General features: G+C 44.5%; 1 protein-coding gene across 1 annotated transcript in view; it reads left to right on the forward strand.

Annotated features, from left to right (window-relative positions):
* Positions 1-14,532, forward strand: part of ANXA11 (annexin A11) — a 152,630-nt gene extending 138,098 nt beyond the window's left edge. The window contains exons 12-15 of the mRNA XM_063958729.1: positions 6,780-6,875; positions 10,843-10,901; positions 11,832-11,954; positions 13,235-14,532. Of these exons, the coding sequence (XP_063814799.1) occupies positions 6,780-6,875; positions 10,843-10,901; positions 11,832-11,954; positions 13,235-13,294 (338 nt within the window). The 3' untranslated portion in view covers positions 13,295-14,532. The remainder of the gene's footprint in view (positions 1-6,779; positions 6,876-10,842; positions 10,902-11,831; positions 11,955-13,234) is intronic.
* Positions 14,533-18,977: the final 4,445 nt, after the last annotated feature.

The following is an 18,977-nucleotide window of genomic DNA, read 5'->3' on the forward strand; positions in this document are numbered from 1 at the left end:
ATTTGACTCCTTTCATCACTGGCTCAATTCATTGATGTTTGCAGGTATTTGTTTATGCACAGATCTCATTAGGCCCCACTACAGCATCTAGGTCTCTAACATTGCCATATCAAAACCTCCAGACTGAGCTGCCAGCGGTCCTGCTATTATAGAGAGAAGGCAGAGCTTCCTGACGATCAAATAACAAAGTGCACTACCTTCTTTATTGGTATGGTAGCCAGAAGGGTGGAATCACTTGGTTGTTAATTAGTTCTTCATCGGCCATGTTCACCAATGTACATAACATAATGAACATACAAATGAATGCCAGCAGCTGGTCAGAAGAGTGCTGTAATGTAGTGTAATGTAACTAACAGTAACTTGTGCTCTCACAGACAGTGTGTATCTGCCATTTGCATTGCTGTATCCCTTCCCTTGCAGTATGCTCCACACCCAGGGATGTAATGTGTTCCTGTCCCTGCACTGCATAATGGAAGGTGTTCCTAGTATACAGTATTGTTAATATTCCAAATATTAACACAATAAACAACTAAATGACAGTCATGATAGGTAATGAAATGAACTAAAATAAAGTTGCAGAGACTCCTATGTTTTATTATTCCTTACAAGAAGTGTAATTCTCTTTTTAAAGAGTAATTACTTAAGATCAGAAGTGTATACTTTATAAGCATTGATCATTCTGATTCCATGTGAGGAAACTGCAGTATAAGCTGCTGGTGAGTGGTAAATGGTACTCAACTACTCTGCTCATGTTTTACCACCATCTCTGGTGAAATGCGTAGGCATGAGCAATATGGATGTTCTATAGATGCTTACTCTTTTTACTACATACAAATGGAAATAACACCCCTATTTGATACAAGGACCAGAACTGGCACATACTAACAATATAGACCTAAATCCTGCAAATGTGCTATTTTAAAATATAATTTCTCTAACGTCCTAGTGGATTCTGGGGACTCCGTAAGGACCATGGGGAATAGACGGGCTCCGCAGGAGACTGGGCACTCTAAAGAAAGATTAGGTACTATCTATTGTGCACTGGCTCCTCCCTCTATGCCCCTCCTCCAGACCTCAGTTAGAATCTGTACCCGGCCAGAGCTGGGTGCTCCTAGTGGGCTCTCCTGAGCCTGCTAGTAAAAGAAAGTATTTGTTAGGTTTTTTATTTTCAGTGAGCTTCTGCTGGCAACAGACTCACTGCTACGAGGGACTGAGGGGAGAGAAGCAAACCTACCTGTCTACAGCTAGGTTGCGCTTCTTAGGCTACTGGACACCATTAGCTCCAGAGGGTTCGAACACAGGCATCTGTCCTCGATCGTCCGTTCCCGGAGCCGCGCCGCCGTCCCCCTCGCAGAGCCAGAAGAACAGAAGCTTGAAGACGGCGAAAACGGCGGCTGAAGACTCCTGTCTTCATTTAAGGTAGCGCACAGCACCGCAGCTGTGCGCCATTGCTCCCAGCACACTTTAACACTCCGGTCACTGTAGGGTGCAGGGCGCGGGGGGGGGGGGGGGCGCCCTGGGCAGCAATTGAAGTACCTTTTTGGCATAACATACATATATACAGTCAGGCACTGTATATATGTAAAAACCCCCGCCATTTTTTTCACACAGAAGAGGGACAGAAGCCCGCCGCTGAGGGGGCGGGGCCTTCTTCCTCAGCACACCAGCGCCATTTTCTCTTCACAGCTCCGCTGGAAGGACGCTCCCCAGGCTCTCCCCTGCAGTATCCAGGTACAAGAAGGGTAAAAAAGAGAGGGGGGGCACATAAATTTAGGGCCAAAAGACATAAAATCGGCAGCTTATTGGGTAATCACTTATTATAGTGAATATCCCCTGGTTATATAGCGCTGTGGTGTGTGCTGGCATACTCTCTCTCTGTCTCCCCAAAGGCCTTTGTGGGGTCCTGTCCTCAGTCAGAGCATTCCCTGTGTGTGTGCTGTGTGTCGGTACGGCTGTGTCGACATGTTTGATGAGGAGGGTTACGTGGAGGCGGAGCAAGTGCGGATAAATGTGGTGTCGCCGCCGTCGGGGCCGACAGCTGATTGGATGGATATGTGGAAGGTCTTACATGATAATGTAAGCTCCTTGCATAAAAGGTTTGATGACGCTGCAGCCTTGGGACAGCCGGGGTCTCAACCCGGGCCTGCCCAGGCGACTCAGAGGCCTTAAGGGTCTCATAAACGCCCACTATCTCAGATGGTTGACACAGATGCCGACACGGAGTCCGACTCCAGTGTCGACGATGATGAGGCACAATTACAGCCTAAGATGACCAAGGCCATCCGCTACATGATTATTGCAATGAAAGATGTATTGCACATTTCAGAGGTTAACCCTGTCCCTGACAAGAGGGTGTATATGTTTGGGAAGAAAAATCAGGCAGTGACTTTTCCCCCGTCACATGAATTAAATGAGTTATGTGAAGAAGCGTGGAGTACCCCTGATAAGAAAGTGGTGATTTCCAAAAAATTACTGCTGGCGTACCCTTTCCCGCCAACGGACAGGTTACGTTGGGAATCCTCCCCTAGGGTAGACAAGGCACTGACACGCTTATCTAAGAAGGTGGCCCTGCCGTCTCAGGATACGGCCGCCCTAAAGGATCCTGCGGATAGGAAGCAGGAAGCTATCTTGAAGTCAGTGTATACACACTCTGGTACTCTACTGAGACCAGCTATTGCTTCAGCCTGGATGTGTAGCGCTGTAGCAGCATGGACAGATACTCTGTCAGAGGACATAGATGCCCTGGACAGGGATACTGTCTTGCTAACCCTGGGCCATATAAAAGACGCCGTCTTATATATGCGGGATGCCCAGAGGGACATTTGCCTGCTGGGCTCTAGAATTAATGCAATGTCCATTTCTGCCAGGAGGGTCTTATGGACTCGGCAATGGACAGGGGATGCCGATTCTAAAAAACACATGGAGGTTTTGCCTTATAAGGGTGAGGAATTGTTTGGGGACGGCCTCTCTGACCTTGTGTCCACAGCGACAGCTGGAAAGTCGACTTTCTTGCCTCAGGTTTCCTCACAGCCTAAGAAAGCACCGTATTATCAAATGCAGTCCTTTCGTTCTCAGAGAAGCAAGAAGCTCAGAGGTGCATCCTTTCTTGCCAGAGGCAGGGGTAGAGGAAAGAAGCTGCACCATGCAGCTAGTTCCCAGGAACAAAAGTCCTCCCCGGCTTCCACTAAGTCCACCGCATGACGCTGGGGCTCCACAGGCGGAGCCAGGAGCGGGGGGGGGGGGGCGCGTCTCCGAAAATTCAGCAACCAGTGGGTTTGCTCACAGGTGGATCCTTGGGCTATACAAATTGTATCTCAGGGATACAAGCTGGAGTTCGAAGTGACTCCCCCTCACCGTTACCTAAAATTAGCCTTGCCAGCTTCCCCCACGGAAAAGGAGGTAGTCCTGGCGGCAATTCACAAGCTGTACCTCCAGCAAGTGATAATAATGTTCCCCCTCCTTCAACATGGAAGGGGTTACTATTCCACACGGTTTGTGGTACCGAAACCGGACGGTTCGGTAAGACCCATTCTGAATTTAAAATCCTTGAACATTTATATGAAAAAATTCAAGTTCAAAATGGAATCGCTCAGAGCGGTCATTGCAAGCCTGGAAGAGGGGGATTTTATGGTATCTCTGGACATCAAGGATGCTTACTTGCATGTCCCCATTTATCCACCTCGCCAGGAGTACCTCAGGTTTGTGGTACAGGACTGTCATTACCAATTCCAGACGTTGCCGTTTGGTCTGTCCACGGCACCGAGAGTATTTACCAAGGTAATGGCCGAAATGATGGTACTCCTTCGTAAGCAAGGAGTTACGGTTATCCCGTACTTGGACGATTTCCTCATAAGGGCGAGGTCCAGGGAGCAGTTGTTGATCAGCGTAGCACACTCTCAAGAAGTGTTGCAACAGCACGGCTGGATTCTGAATATTCCAAAGTCGCAGCTGATTCCTACGGTGCGTCTGCCCTTCCTGGGTATGATTCTGGACACAGAACAGAAGAAGGTGTTTCTCCCGGAGGAGAAGGCCCAGGAGTTAGTGACTCTGGTCAGGGACCTCCTAAAACCAAAACAGGTGTCGGTGCATCACTGCACGCGAGTCCTGGGAAAGATGGTGGCCTCATACGAAGCCATTCCCTTCGGCAGGTTCCATGCGAGGATCTTTCAGTGGGATCTGTTGGACAAGTGGTCCGGATCGCATCTTCAGATGCATCGGCTGATCACCCTGTCCCCGAGGGCCAGGGTGTCTCTTCTGTGATGGCTGCAGAGTGCTCATCTTCTCGAGGGCCGCAGGTTCGGCATACAGGACTGGGTCCTGGTGACCACGGATGCAAGCCTCCGCGGATGGGGGGCAGTCACTCAGGGAAGAAACTTCCAAGGGCTGTGGTCAAGTCAGGAGACTTGTCTGCACATAAATATACTAGAACTAAGGGCCATATACAACGCCCTGAGTCAAGCGGAGCCCCTGCTTCGAGACCAACCAGTGCTGATTCAGTCAGACAACATCACGGCGGTCGCCCATGTAAATCGCCAGGGCGGTACAAGAAGCAGGGTGGCGATGGCAGAAGCCACAAAGATTCTTCGTTGGGCGGAGATTCACGTACAAGCACTGTCAGCAGTGTTCATTCCGGGAGTGGACAACTGGGAAGCAGACTTCCTCAGCAGACACGACCTCCACCCGGGAGAGTGGGGACTTCATCAAGAAGTCTTCACACAGATTGCAAATCGATGGGAACTGCCACAGGTGGACATGATGGCGTCCCGCCTCAACAAAAAGCTAAAAAGATATTGCGCCAGGTCAAGGGACCCTCAGGCGATACCTGTGAACGCGCTAGTGACACCCTGGGTGTTCAGGTCGGTATATGTGTTCCCTCCTCTTCCTCTCATACCCAAGGTACTGAGAATAGTAAGAAAAAGAGGAGTGAGAACAATACTCATCGTTCCGGATTGGCCAAGAAGGACTTGGTACCCAGAACTACAAGAGATGAACACAGAGGACCCATGGCCTCTGCCTCTCAGACAGGACCTGTTGCAACAGGGGCCCTGTCTGTTCCAAGACTTACCGCGGCTGCGTTTGACGGCATGGCGGTTGTACGCCGGATCCTAACGGAAAAGGGCATCCCGGATGAAGTGATTCCTACGCTGATAAAAGCTAGGAAGGATGTAACAGCTAAGCATTATCACCGTATATGGCAAAGATATGTTGCTTGGTGTGAGGCCAGGATGGACCCTACAGAGGAATTCCAGCTGGGTCGATTTCTGCACTTCCTACAGTCAGGTGTGACTATGAGCCTGAAATTAGGGTCCATAAAGGTCCAGATTTCGGCCCTATCCATTTTCTTTCAAAAAGAACTGGCTTCACTGCCTGAGGTTCAGACGTTTGTAAAGGGAGTGCTGCATATTCAGCCCCCTTTTGTGCCACCAGTGGCACCTTGGGATCTTAACGTTGTGTTGGATTTCCTGAAATCACACTGGTTTGAACCACTTAAGACCGTGGAACTAAAGTATCTCACGTGGAAAGTGGTCATGCTGTTGGCCTTAGCATCGGCGAGGCGTGTATCAGAATTGGCGGCTTTGTCATGTAAAAGCCCTTATTTGATCTTCCATATGGACAGGGCAGAATTGCGGACTCGTCCCCAATTTCTCCCAAAGGTGGTATCATCGTTTCATTTGAACCAACCTATTGTGGTCCCTGCGGCTACTCGGGACTTGGAGGACTCCAAGTTGCTGGACGTAGTCCGGGCTTTGAAAATATATGTTTCCAGAACGGCTGGAGTCAGGAAGACTTACTCGCTGTTTATTCTGTATGCACCCAATAAGCTGGGTGCTCCTGCTTCAAAGCAAACTATTGCTCGCTGGATCTGTAGCACGATTCAGCTGGCTCATTCTGCGGCTGGATTGCCGCATTCAAAATCAGTGAAAGACCATTCCACAAGGAAGGTGGGCTCTTCTTGGGCGGCTGCCCGAGGGGTCTCGGCTTTACAGCTTTGCCGAGCGGCTACTTGGTCGGGTTCAAACACTTTTGCAAAGTTCTACAAGTTTGATACCCTGGCTGAGGAGGACCTTGTGTTTGCTCATTCGGTGCTGCAGAGTCATCCGCACTCTCCCGACGGTTTGGGAGCTTTGGTATAATCCCCATGGTCCTTACGGAGTCCCCAGCATCCACTAGGACGTTAGAGAAAATAAGAATTTACTCACCGGTAATTCTATTTCTCGTAGTCCGTAGTGGATGCTGGGCGCCCGTCCCAAGTGCGGACTTTCTGCAATACGTGTATATAGTTATTGCTTAAATAAGGGTTATTGTTCTGAGCCATCCGTTGAGTGAGGCTCAGTTGTTGTTCATACTGTTAACTGGGTATAGTTATCACAAGTTGTACGGTGTGATTGGTGTGGCTGGTATGAGTCTTACCCTGGATTCCAAAATCCTTTCCTTGTAATGTCAGCTCTTCCGGGCACAGTTTCCCTAACTGAGGTCTGGAGGAGGGGCATAGAGGGAGGAGCCAGTGCACACCAGATAGTACCTAATCTTTCTTTAGAGTGCCCAGTCTCCTGCGGAGCCCGTCTATTCCCCATGGTCCTTACGGAGTCCCCAGCATCCACTACGGACTACGAGAAATAGAATTACCGGTGAGTAAATTCTTATTTTTTTTTGTTGAAGAACTTACCTTTTAATATTTACTATAAATGTACGCAAAATAACAAATTAATGTCTCAAGCAAATTGAGATCTAATGTAATCCATTTTCATGTTTTTACTTATCGGGATTTCTTTCTGCAGTTTTTTATGAATACCAGAGAATGTGCAACCGGGATCTGGAGAAGAGTATCTGCCGTGAGATGTCTGGGGATCTGGAAAGAGGCATGCTGGCAGTGGGTGAGTGGCCTGCCGAATTCTTCTATATATTATGTCACACTGTGCGTCTAGGTACCTGGCTTTATAACTCCTTGTTAATTATATACTACATGCACCTTTCAGTACTCTCTCATGTAGCAGCAGTGCCTCTGCTTGCCACTACCAACATTGTCTTTCCTTATGATTCCAACCTATACTCACTGGTTCATTTAATTTAACAATTGTATGTATATACTGTACGATTCCAGTGACTAATTGTTGATGCTAATGATGGTTATTTATCTTTTGGCTTGGCCACTTATAAGCTTCCAGAAGATGCCTGGTAATTCTCAGATAACCCGTATCACCCAGGCTCCATATTACAGTGTTGCCGTGAGCCATTTTGTTCTGTGACTGTGTGCCGTTGTCATTGCATGTGGTGTTGCTGTGCTGTGTCTCTTAAATGCCCATACTGTTTTACCTCATTGTAAGAGTTTGTACACGTTTGTTATTAATGTGTGTTCTTAAATCCTGGAACTTACTTGATACTAGACCTGAGCATACAGAATTCTGGCTAGTGTTCAGTTTTTACCATATAACATATCAATTTTAATTCCAGTGGTCTGCGCACGCCAGCAATGTAGCTTTGTCGCTTTCACAAGTTTTATTTGTGCGACTAATAGGGGTATCCAATTATCCTCAGTAATTTACCATGGATAATGGATTCGCCATCAGCTATGCAATTAGACCTAATGCCAGCATTTATAAGGGATTATGCTCCGGGTTCCTCAGGCACCCAAAGCATAATCCCCAATAAGCAGCCATCAGTGCTGTGGTTAAACCCACAGGAGTGATTGGGACAGCAGTAGCGGGCCGGTTCCTGGGATGTACTCGGCCACTCTGCATTCCACTTCAGACCAGTTGCGATAAGCAGCCCTTGGAGCCACGATAACTCATGGGATCGGGTACTTAAACTGGTACCAAGTACTTAACCTGGATGTTATTCCGGAAAAAAAACAGAACATTTTTCTACCGGAAAAAAAAATCAGACTTTAATAGGATAGCTCGATAGTGACCGTAGGTCAAAAATTGTCCTATCAGCCCTTGGGGGGTTTTCGGGAGAAAATTTATCGGGGTCAATTGTATATCAGCCTAAAATGCATATTTTGAGTGAAAATTATGCTCGTGAGGCCAGGTCGAGAGGGGCTATGTGGTGCAAACAAAGCTACAATATAAAAGGACACAGCTGAATTCTATGGGAGCATTTATTAAGTACATTAGTCACTGTGTTGCAGGGAGACTTTGAGAACATACTTTAACTATGGTAAAAGTAATGACAGGATAAGATTTTGCCTCCAATTCCTGTATGCATGATCCCTTATTTGCTGCACAATAAGGTCCCATTGTTTAATTTATTGGAACATCATGCTAAAAATACAGTTTTGCAGTGTGAGGCAAAACTTATCACATTTCATGTCTAAATGTTCACTTCATATTCCATTTGTTTGTAATATCATTTTACATCCAACTATTTCATGGTAATGTGCCCATAGACAACATAAAATGGAATACTTTTTAATCTGTAAACTTTCCTTTATATTCCATTAAATTTTTCCCTTCTTTTCAGTGTGGCATTCTTCCAAAAATAAGCATATGTTGAGTTTGTGTTGTATTAAACCATTTGGAATTTCTCTGTTAGTATTTCCCTAATTTCTATCAGAAACCAGTACCACCGCTTTCACACCAAACTTATAACCCGGGGTATTGCTGAGGAAACCCGTGTCCAGGCTTGATGTGAAAGGGCCTACCCAGGTTGTGTTATCCGGGAATCGGTCCCTGGTAGCTACCAGGGTCGAACTCTGCACCGACCCAGGTAGCCTGTGGTGTAAACGGTGTGACCTGGGTCATGCTGAAATGATAGAGATCCAGATCGTTGGCGCTTGGAGATGATGTGGTATACAAGCGCCGGGAGATCAGGTAGACTGCACACGGGTGTATTCTGAAAGGGCAATATCCTGGTTCCAGCCTACGGTGTCTACAGAGTTTCAGCCATTGTGACACAGCTTGAAACCATGTTCAATAACCAGTTGGATCTGGGATTTTGGTGTGAAAGGAGTACAAGTCCGATATTGGTATACTGCTGACTAAAAGGCAGATTTTTGCAGCATTTTAGCATTCAGATGCAGTTATGCATGTCTCCTCACCAGCTACAGGGCCTGATTCAGTGGTGGACACTATCCTTGTCACTGCTGCATCTCCAGTATCAGCGGATCTGAAAATTTTTGCTAGTGCCGTAGGAGCAATCTTTTCTAAAAAGACGCCCACTGCTGGCTTCTTAGATCCACTGCCTGCATCTGAAGGCGCAGCATCAGCTCCACATCGCGACCATCAGACGGACCATCGGGCATTCCTCACCTAAGCTGCCGTAACCAGTGAATCTGTATCTGGGGACTCAGTCGCTGACTTCACCTCTGTTTTTTAAGGGGTGCCGAAGCCAGCAACTGAGTCGCAAATGCCTGCAGTCTGTAAGTCAGGTTGTAGTCACACCACCCGTGTCCGGGTGTGAATCAGGCCCATAGTGCAGTTCCATGGGCAGCCTGTATTTATAGTTGTAATTGTCATGATAGAGATTACCTAAGTTTTTCCATTTCCCTCATTCCGATAAAAGTTCCCAAGTGTTGCTGGTTTATAATAATAATAAACCTGTTACAATGCATTTGATATCACTGTATTCCTTCCTAAGATAACTCATTGTTTTATCACATCCATACCTTTCCTTGTGTTACTTAAACTACACCCACCAAGTAACTGCATTTCATACAGCCTCCACCAGGGCCGAAACTAGGATTTACGGCACCCGGGGCAAGGCAGTAAGTTAGCGCCCCCCACCACCCCACACACACAGAAAGGAATAAAAACATTTTTTATACTATATATATATATATATATATATATATATATATATATATATATATATATATATATATATATATATATATATATATATATATATATATGATAATAAAAGTAAAAAAATAGATAAAAAATACACTAAAATAGAATTAAAAAAAAATATGCTCCATAATATCCCTCAGACAAGCAGACCCCAGTAAAACACACACAGTATGTATATATGTATGTGTGTGTATATATGTGTGTGTGTGTATATATATATATATATATATATATATATATATATATATATATATATATATATATATATATATATTTAGATATATACACACACATACATACACACATATACATACATGCACACACACACACACACACACACACATTTATCAATATGATCTGTAGTTGTCACAATGGTATAAACAGTCTCAGCATTATATAGTAAGCCAATATATATTGTATAAACTTAAATAACTAGTTTAAATGAGCTGCAGGAGTTAACACCAGAGTGAGGGAGTGTGTGTGTGTGTGTGTGTGTGTGTGTGTGTGTGTGTGTGTGTGTGTGTGTGTGTGTGTGTTTTACCTCCAGTCCTCTCACTCTTTAATCAGACAGAGGTGAAGGGTGCTGGGCTGCTGCAATCAATCACTGCTGGTGTCTCTGTCAGCGACTCAGCGCTGAATGCAGGGCAGCGTGGGGCTGGAGAAAGCTGCATCAAGTCACAGCCAGCGCGGGCGGCTTGCCGCTCAGGATAGCCGACTACTTCAGCTCCGGCGGCGCCCATATCCCTGCAGGGTGAGTGAAATGCCTCATGGGATTTGTAATCTCTCTGTTACAGCTCCAAGTATAACCAGTAACAGACTCTACTACAAATCCCATGTTCCTCCACTTCCTCCTTTTGCTGTATCAGACGCAGCAGGATCCCAGCGCCCTATCCAATTCCGCGCCCGGGTCACATGCCCCCCTAGCCCCCCCCTTCCCTTAGTTTCGGCCCTGCCTCCACTTCTTTTTTCATTGTTATTCTTGAGCTACTTCAGAGCTACATGCAACTAACAACACTCTAGTTGTACTCATTGTTTGTACTTTGTGTTTTTTTAGTAAAATGCCTCAAAAACACATCCGCTTTCTTTGCGGAACGTCTCTACAAAGCAATGAAGGTAAGTCAAGCTGGCATACTCCGAAAAGCCTCACATTTTAATTCTATGTAAATTGAACAAACCTTGTTAATCTATAAAACATTTAGTATCCAACTTTAAAACAGCGGATATGACCTGGGATTAGGGATGGACATCGGAAGCCTGGCATTGAATGGTTGCCAGACTTCTAATATCAAATCATGCGATGCGCTGGTTATATTGTGTGTACGTGCAGAAGCAGTTAGAGCTTTGTGCGCATTAGCTGAGCTGCAGACACCACTTCCAGGTGTCCACAGCTGCTGAAAATGAACATACAGCCATCGGATGGGCATCCAAAAGCTGCATCCGATGCTTGGCAATCATTGAAAAGCTACAATTCGATCAGAAGAGTATCCCCTCAAATCTGAAAAATATCAGAACCAATGTGTCTGGTGCTAGATTAATAAAAAAGGTACTAAACCTCTAAAAAAAGAGGACAAACTAAATTTGGCTGCCTTCACAATGCGGACCTGAAAAATCAATGGTCGCTAACCACCATCTTCCGATATCTATTCCTACCCTGGGGTACTTTTTTTTTTGTTAGGACTGTCATTTACAGAAAAATATTTTAGTTTTATGTCTAATTTGTGTAGAGTCTGTCTGTTATGATCCCCTTTAATTTTTCAAAGCAATAGTTTTCTATTAACTGGTGAAAGAATTATTTATCATTTTTATTATTTGTAAACCCAAATTTCATATCTATAAAGCTGTGTTATGCCCCACTACTTGCCAGACCCTGTTTGCTTCTGTGTTGATCCTGTCACATAAACTTTTACTTGATTGACATTTAAGTCCTTATTTAAAACAGATTCTTATGGTGAAAAGTGGATTCCCTGTATTATGGGATGCCATTCAGTTTATTGTGTGATCTGAAATATGCAGTGTTCTAACTCATTCCTCGTTTGTGTGCAGGGTGCTGGGACAAAAGACAAGACCCTGATCCGTATCTTGGTGTCTCGCAGTGAGGTGGATCTGCTAGACATCCGACAGGAGTACAAAAGGATGTATAACAAGTCATTGTACACTGATATCACGGTAAGAAAGCACAGTAGAGACATCCACATTATAGTGTACACCAGTGGTTTCTAAACTGCGGGCCGTGGCATCCTGGTGTGGTGCGGGGCACTTGCTGGGTTGCCACGGGTTAGTGGTCTATGACAGAGGCATCAGAACGGTGGGGCAAGGGGGCAGCTCGCCTCCCCAAACATGAGAGGCACCGGCTGATTTACAGCCAACCTCCGTGCAGTGCAGGGACCCCCACCCCCGACTCCCAGCGGGGCCACGATTTGCAGCTATTTAAGGGGCGTGGCCTAATGCAGAGGAGTGCCCGCCTCCATAGGAGACCTATGTGGCTGTGCTGTGTAATCAGGTAGTGTCTCTGTCTCTCCCACTTGCTCCACTCCCTCTCTCTCTCCCTGTCTCACTCTCTCCCTAACACTCTCTCTCCCTGACAAATGTGTCTCTCTCTCTCTCCCTCTCTCTCTTCCTATCCTTGAAACTCTCCCGACTGTGGTGCCGCCTCCATTTCGTCCCCATAGTTCCGCCTCCTCCTCCTGGTGGCTCCGCCCCCAGGGGCGCCAAACTCAGGCTCTAACTCTCTCCCCCGCCCAATCTATAAATGTTCTCATGCCCCTGGTCTAGGACCATATCAAATTTTTTATGGTCAGTGTGATAGACAAAACCAGTGCTGGTGGCTGCCAGTCATAACATGCCAGGACAAACAGAAGCACAACCCTATCCATCAACATATAACTGAACTCAGGAATTACAGGTAAGATTATAATTTATTCAATTTGATAATTTTTACTGACTTTCTCAATAAGCAGCTTTTGACCAAAGGATGCTGGGAAAACAGCACTGATACTTTAGGGCCTCGTGACTCAAGAATGTTTGGGAACCACTGGTGTACACCGATTACTCTATGTAATAAGTGAAGTAAAGAAACTACACAGGAACTGTGATTACAAGAAACCTTTGTGGATAATAGGTGTTAGCTGTGTGTACCATTATTACTACACCAGTATTGATTTCTATATGTACATGGATGTTGTGTAATAACAGTGTTCATCTGTACAAAGTAATGTTAGTTCAAATAGTTCCACCATCATGTTTAGTCCCATGTTTGTGCTTAATGTTTTCACACTTTACCCAGCCATGCCTAGTTTTTACCCAACACTTTAGGCCTTGGTCTAGAACTGTTTATGTAAGTGGGATTGGAAATGCATATTAGGGAAATAGATCACGTTTATTATTATGTGATAAAGGGACTCTGGATTGTTTACTGTTTGTCTTCAACTTTTTCTCCTTCTTCATAGGGAGACACATCAGGAGATTACAGGAAGACCCTGCTGAAGCTCTGTGGCGGCAATGACTGAGCACGTGACCATTGTCTCTATCTGAAAGATTTGTGATCTGTTTTTCTCCTCCTTTTTTTTCTTTTTTAATTTGCTCTTCGTCTAAACATCAGCTGAGTTCCCATATACCCAGCTCCTAAGCTGTGGCCTAGTCCTGATTACAGTCCTAGAGCTGTTTGTCTGGCAGTAAGGAACATTTGCATATAGCTGTGTCACTCTCTTTGTAAAAGCACCAAACCAAACTCTGGTCTCCCTCACACATGCCCTCCTTCTCAAGTTGTTTCCTTCTCTGCATTAATCCAGATTCTTCTATTATCTCATGTGTGATTTGTTTATTATCTTTAGCATTTGTCTACTGAACAGTTGTCATTTTTTACCAAATGGGCAGATGAACTGTGTTTTCTAGATATATTCTTCTAATAATAATAATAATTGTAATTACAATAATCTAATATAAAAAAAAAATAATGTCCTTCAAAACAAAACACATTGTGCGTGTGATTTACACAAAGTTAAACAGTGCGTCTACAAAGTGCCTCTTTAATAACACCTCTTTAATAGAACCTTTTTTATGCACAGTTGGCTAGTAACTGTAGTAGAAGCTGAAGGTATCATAAACCACTTATAATGATGCCTTAATAAATCCATATATAGTCAGTGTATTAAATAGCGCACAAATACCAAAGGAAGGGCACAGAGTTTGGTAACGCCGAGAGGGTGAGGACTGCAAAACCTTTGCCTTTATGGCCCGACTGTGAAGTAGTGCGATGAATAAGTAAAATGCTGTAACATAGGAATACTTGAAACTAATGCCAGTAGAATGTAACTGCGCCATCAAACCAGCACTGGCCTTTTCAAGCCACCTATGCGTCTTGTGATATGTGCTGCATTACGCGTTATATCTGCTCTACTCTGTACTGCTCTATGCTATAAGTATACTTTAATGATACCTGACACGGCTGTATAAGAGAACACGTAAATGTGGACCCGGGGATTCATGTTTAACATTGTGAAGTTACTGTTGCACATTATATATCTAGCTATACAAAGGTGACTGCAAGTTATTTTTTCGCTCTTTTTTACCATATCCGTACACAGAAATGAATGACAGACCTTGTTGTTGTTTGTCAGCCTTCAGTGTAAGAAAGGAAACGTCCATAAATTATGGCATTTTGTACCTATATTTCCTAAAACTTTCTAAAGTCTCCAAAGGTGTCCACAGATAATTAATATGCAATTAAATATGTTTACTATCTAAATTATGAGGCTCCTGTTTGTCTTGCTAAGAATGCTGCAAATGGTATATTTGTGTGTCAGTTTTTGAAATAATTGAGGCTTCCATAAAATGATCCTGTCATGAATAATGCAGGACTGAATGAAGTAGGACTATGTACACGTTAAATCAGCCATCCTTCCTAGTGGTGCACTGTGCAGACATAAAAACATGTGTGGGCATGTAGTGGCTAACTTAATACAGTATAACCAACATGCCAGAGACTATTAAATGAGTCTAGGACAAGCAACATTTTCAAAACTGTGCAGTAAAATATTGGTTTTTGTTCTACATTTGTCCCAGTTCCATTCATAGACTAAAAATGTAGCAAATTGCTGATCACATATACATCTTGCTGAATGAAAGAATTTTATTTGGTAAGTTATTCTGAGAACATTTTGTCTTTTAGTAAAACAGTATGTATATATTGGGGATGTACAGTCTTCTATTTTAGGATTTGGCCAAATCCTCCGCATTGGGTCTGACTCATAGCAAAACCAAATCCTATTACAACTGTTTACAAAAACAAATGATGAAGGTAGCTACGAGAATGTGCTAGGGGTAAGGGCTACAGGAGTCACCTTTACGTTTAGCATTCTGCTGTTTGGTTTAGGCTCTGTGGAAGAATAACCTAAAGTATGCAGACCACACCATAACCTGGTTATGTTTAGTTTTGTCATAAGAAAAAATGGCTGCAATTCTTCTTTGTTGCTGGGTAATTATACTGTGTGCATTGCATGCAATCTTTTGTCTGAGATTCATCTGTCCTCTTTCCAGTGGTCACCACCATTTTGTCCCATCTCTGTATGTATGTTAGCAGTTGTTCTCAACTCCCTACTTGTCCATTGTACCGTATATAATTTATGTTGTTGAATTTGTTATCCCTATACATTATTTCTTCAGCTCATTTGGGATCAGCTTAATTACAGGCAATGTGCTGCTGTGTTGTCCAGAAAAACTTGCGTTGTTGGTGGTACTGAGCGCAGCCAATGAATTGACCGTTATTGTCATGATTTTGTTCTTTTCCCACATTGCCATAAGATTTATGTAGCTTGTGCCTTTTGTCCTCTACCTTTTTTATTGCGATGATTTGCTTTTCCGCTGTTGTATTTCAACATGGGTAGCTATGCGAGTGTGGTGGAGCTACTGTATAAGAGGAGAATGGACACTATTATCTAAAGAAATGTCATTTATGTTTAAATACTCCTTTTTTATTTTATGATTTGGCACAGTTTGAATACGTACTCTCAGCTATTTATTAATAAACACTACACAATTCAAATAGGTTTTCTGGGTGTCAGCTGCTGCTATTAGAAAATGGGTCAATGCAAGTATATTATTATAATGGGAAGACAGGTATACATGGAGTATTCATTGCCGTTATAAAGGATATGCCTTTTTTTTAAATCACATTACGCCCTGTCCTGAGCAGGTAATAAAAATTACAAATAGACCTTTCCATGTGCTTTAGGTATACATATTTTAATGTATTTATGTTTATAGCTAGAGTCAGATTCGCCATAATGTACTGTTACTTTGCACGATGTGTCTAAGAACTAATTTCTGCTCACAGCCTATGGAAGTGCAAGTAGAAATCTGCTACTATAATTGCTGATTATACACACAGTGCTTCTTAGAGGTCTCTTATTATATATTTAAAAGGTTCATTATTTGGCTATTTCTATCTGCTTCAACAAACAGAAGAATGCAAAAAAATGTATCTTTGCAACTATGAATGCATGCAGTGTGGCTTATTAATTACTGCCATAATCATGTTAAATTGAAGTTAAGTAGCGTTTTAGCCAGATAGATTCTTATGAAACAGCAAAATACCAAAGATAATTTAATGGGACTTACACTGTCTACGCAAGTTTTTGAATACCCATCCTGTCATAATTTATAAACAATAATAAGATTTTACTTACCGATAAATCTATTTCTCGGAGTCCGTAGTGGATGCTGGGGTTCCTGAAAGGACCATGGGGAATAGCGGCTCCTCAGGAGACAGGGCACAAAAAGTAAAGCTTTTTCAGATCAGGTGGTGTGCACTGGCTCCTCCCCCTATGACCCTCCTCCAGACTCCAGTTAGGTACTGTGCCCGGACGAGCGTACACAATAAGGGAGGATTTTGAATCCCGGGTAAGACTCATACCAGCCACACCAATCACACCGTACAACCTGTGATCTAAACCCAGTTAACAGTATGATAACAGCGGAGCCTCTGAAAGATGGCTTCCTTCAACAATAACCCGAATTAGTTAACAATAACTATGTACAATTTATGCAGATAATCCGCACTTGGGATGGGCGCCCAGCATCCACTACGGACTCCGAGAAATAGATTTATCGGTAAGTAAAATCTTATTTTCTCTATCGTCCTAGTGGATGCTGGGGTTCCTGAAAGGACCATGGGGATTATACCAAAGCTCCCAAACGGGCGGGAGAGTGCGGATGACTCTGCAACACCGAATGAGAGAACTCCAGGTCCTCCTTAGCCAGAGTATCAAATTTGTAAAATTTTACAAACGTGTTCTCCCCTGACCACGTAGCTGCTCGGCAAAGTTGTAATGCCGAGACCCCTCGGGCAGCCGCCCAAGATGAGCCCACCTTCCTTGTGGAGTGGGCCTTTACAGATTTAGGCTGTGGCAGGCCTGCCACAGAATGTGCAAGTTGGATTGTGCTACAGATCCAACGAGCAATCGTCTGCTTAGACGCAGGAGCACCCATCTTGTTGGGTGCATACAATATAAACAACGAGTCAGATTTTCTGACTCCAGCTGTCCTTGCAATATATATTTTTAATGCTCTGACAACGTCCAGTAACTTGGAGTCCTCCAAGTCACTTGTAGCCGCAGGCACTACAATAGGCTGGTTCAGATGAAATGCTGACACCACCTTAGGGAGAAAATGCGGACGAGTCCGCAGTTCTGCCCTGTCCGAATGGAAAATCAGATATGGGCTTTTGTAAGATAAAGCTGCCAATTCTGACACTCTCCTGGCAGAAGCCAGGGCTAGAAGCATGGTCACTTTCCAAGTGAGATATTTCAAATCCACCTTATTTAGTGGTTCAAACCAATGAGATTTTAGAAAGTCCAAAACCACATTGAGATCCCACGGTGCCACTGGAGGCACCACAGGGGGCTGTATATGCAGCACTCCCTTAACAAAGGTCTGGACTTCAGGGACTGAAGCCAATTCTTTTTGAAAGAAAATCGACAGGGCCGAAATTTGAACCTTAATAGATCCCAATTTGAGACCCATAGACAATCCTGATTGCAGGAAATGTAGGAATCGACCCAGTTGAAATTCCTCCGTCGGAGCACTCCGATCTTCGCACCACGCAACATATTTTCGCCAAATTCGGTGATAATGTTGCACGGTTACTTCCTTCCTTGCTTTAATCAAAGTAGGAATGACTTCTTCCGGCATGCCTTTTTCCTTTAGGATCCGGCGTTCAACCGCCATGCCGTCAAACGCAGCCGCGGTAAGTCTTGAAACAGACAGGGACCCTGCTGAAGCAAGTCCCTCCTTAGAGGTAGAGGCCACGGATCTTCCGTGATCATCTCTTGAAGTTCCGGGTACCAAGTCCTTCTTGGCCAATCCGGAACCACTAGTATCGTTCTTACGCCTCTTTGCCGTATAATTCTCAATACTTTTGGTATGAGAGGCAGAGGAGGAAACACATACACCGACTGGTACACCCAAGGCGTTACCAGCGCGTCCACAGCTATTGCCTGCGGATCTCTTGACCTGGCGCAATACCTGTCCAGTTTTTTGTTGAGGCGAGACGCCATCATGTCCACCATTGGTCTTTCCCAACGGGTTACCAGCATTTGGAAGACTTCTGGATGAAGTCCCCACTCTCCCGGGTGAAGATCGTGTCTGCTGAGGAAGTCTGCTTCCCAGTTGTCCACTCCCGGGATGAACACTGCTGACAGTGCTATCACATGATTCTCTGCCCAGCGAAGAATCCTTGCAGCTTCTGCCATTGCACTCCTGCTTCTTGTGCCGCCCTGACTGTTCACATGGGCGACTGCCGTGATGTTGTCCGACTGGATCAACACCGGTTTTCCCTGAAGCAGAGGTTCTGCCTGGCTTAGAGCATTGTATATTGCTCTTAGTTCCAGAATGTTTATGTGAAGAGACGTTTCCAGGCTTGTCCATACTCCCTGGAAGTTTCTTCCTTGTGTGACTGCTCCCCAGCCTCTCAGGCTGGCGTCCGTGGTCACCAGGATCCAATCCTGTATGCCGAATCTGCGGCCCTCCAATAGATGAGGACTCTGCAACCACCACAGAAGAGACACCCTTGTCCTTGGAGACAGGGTTATCCGTAGGTGCATCTGAAGATGCGACCCTGACCATTTGTCCAACAGATCCCTTTGGAAAATTCTTGCGTGGAATCTGCCGAATGGAATTGCTTCGTAAGAAGCC

The sequence above is a fragment of the Pseudophryne corroboree genome, chromosome 3, assembly GCF_028390025.1.
Source record: "Pseudophryne corroboree isolate aPseCor3 chromosome 3, aPseCor3.hap2, whole genome shotgun sequence".
Taxonomy (NCBI): Eukaryota; Metazoa; Chordata; class Amphibia; order Anura; family Myobatrachidae; genus Pseudophryne; species Pseudophryne corroboree.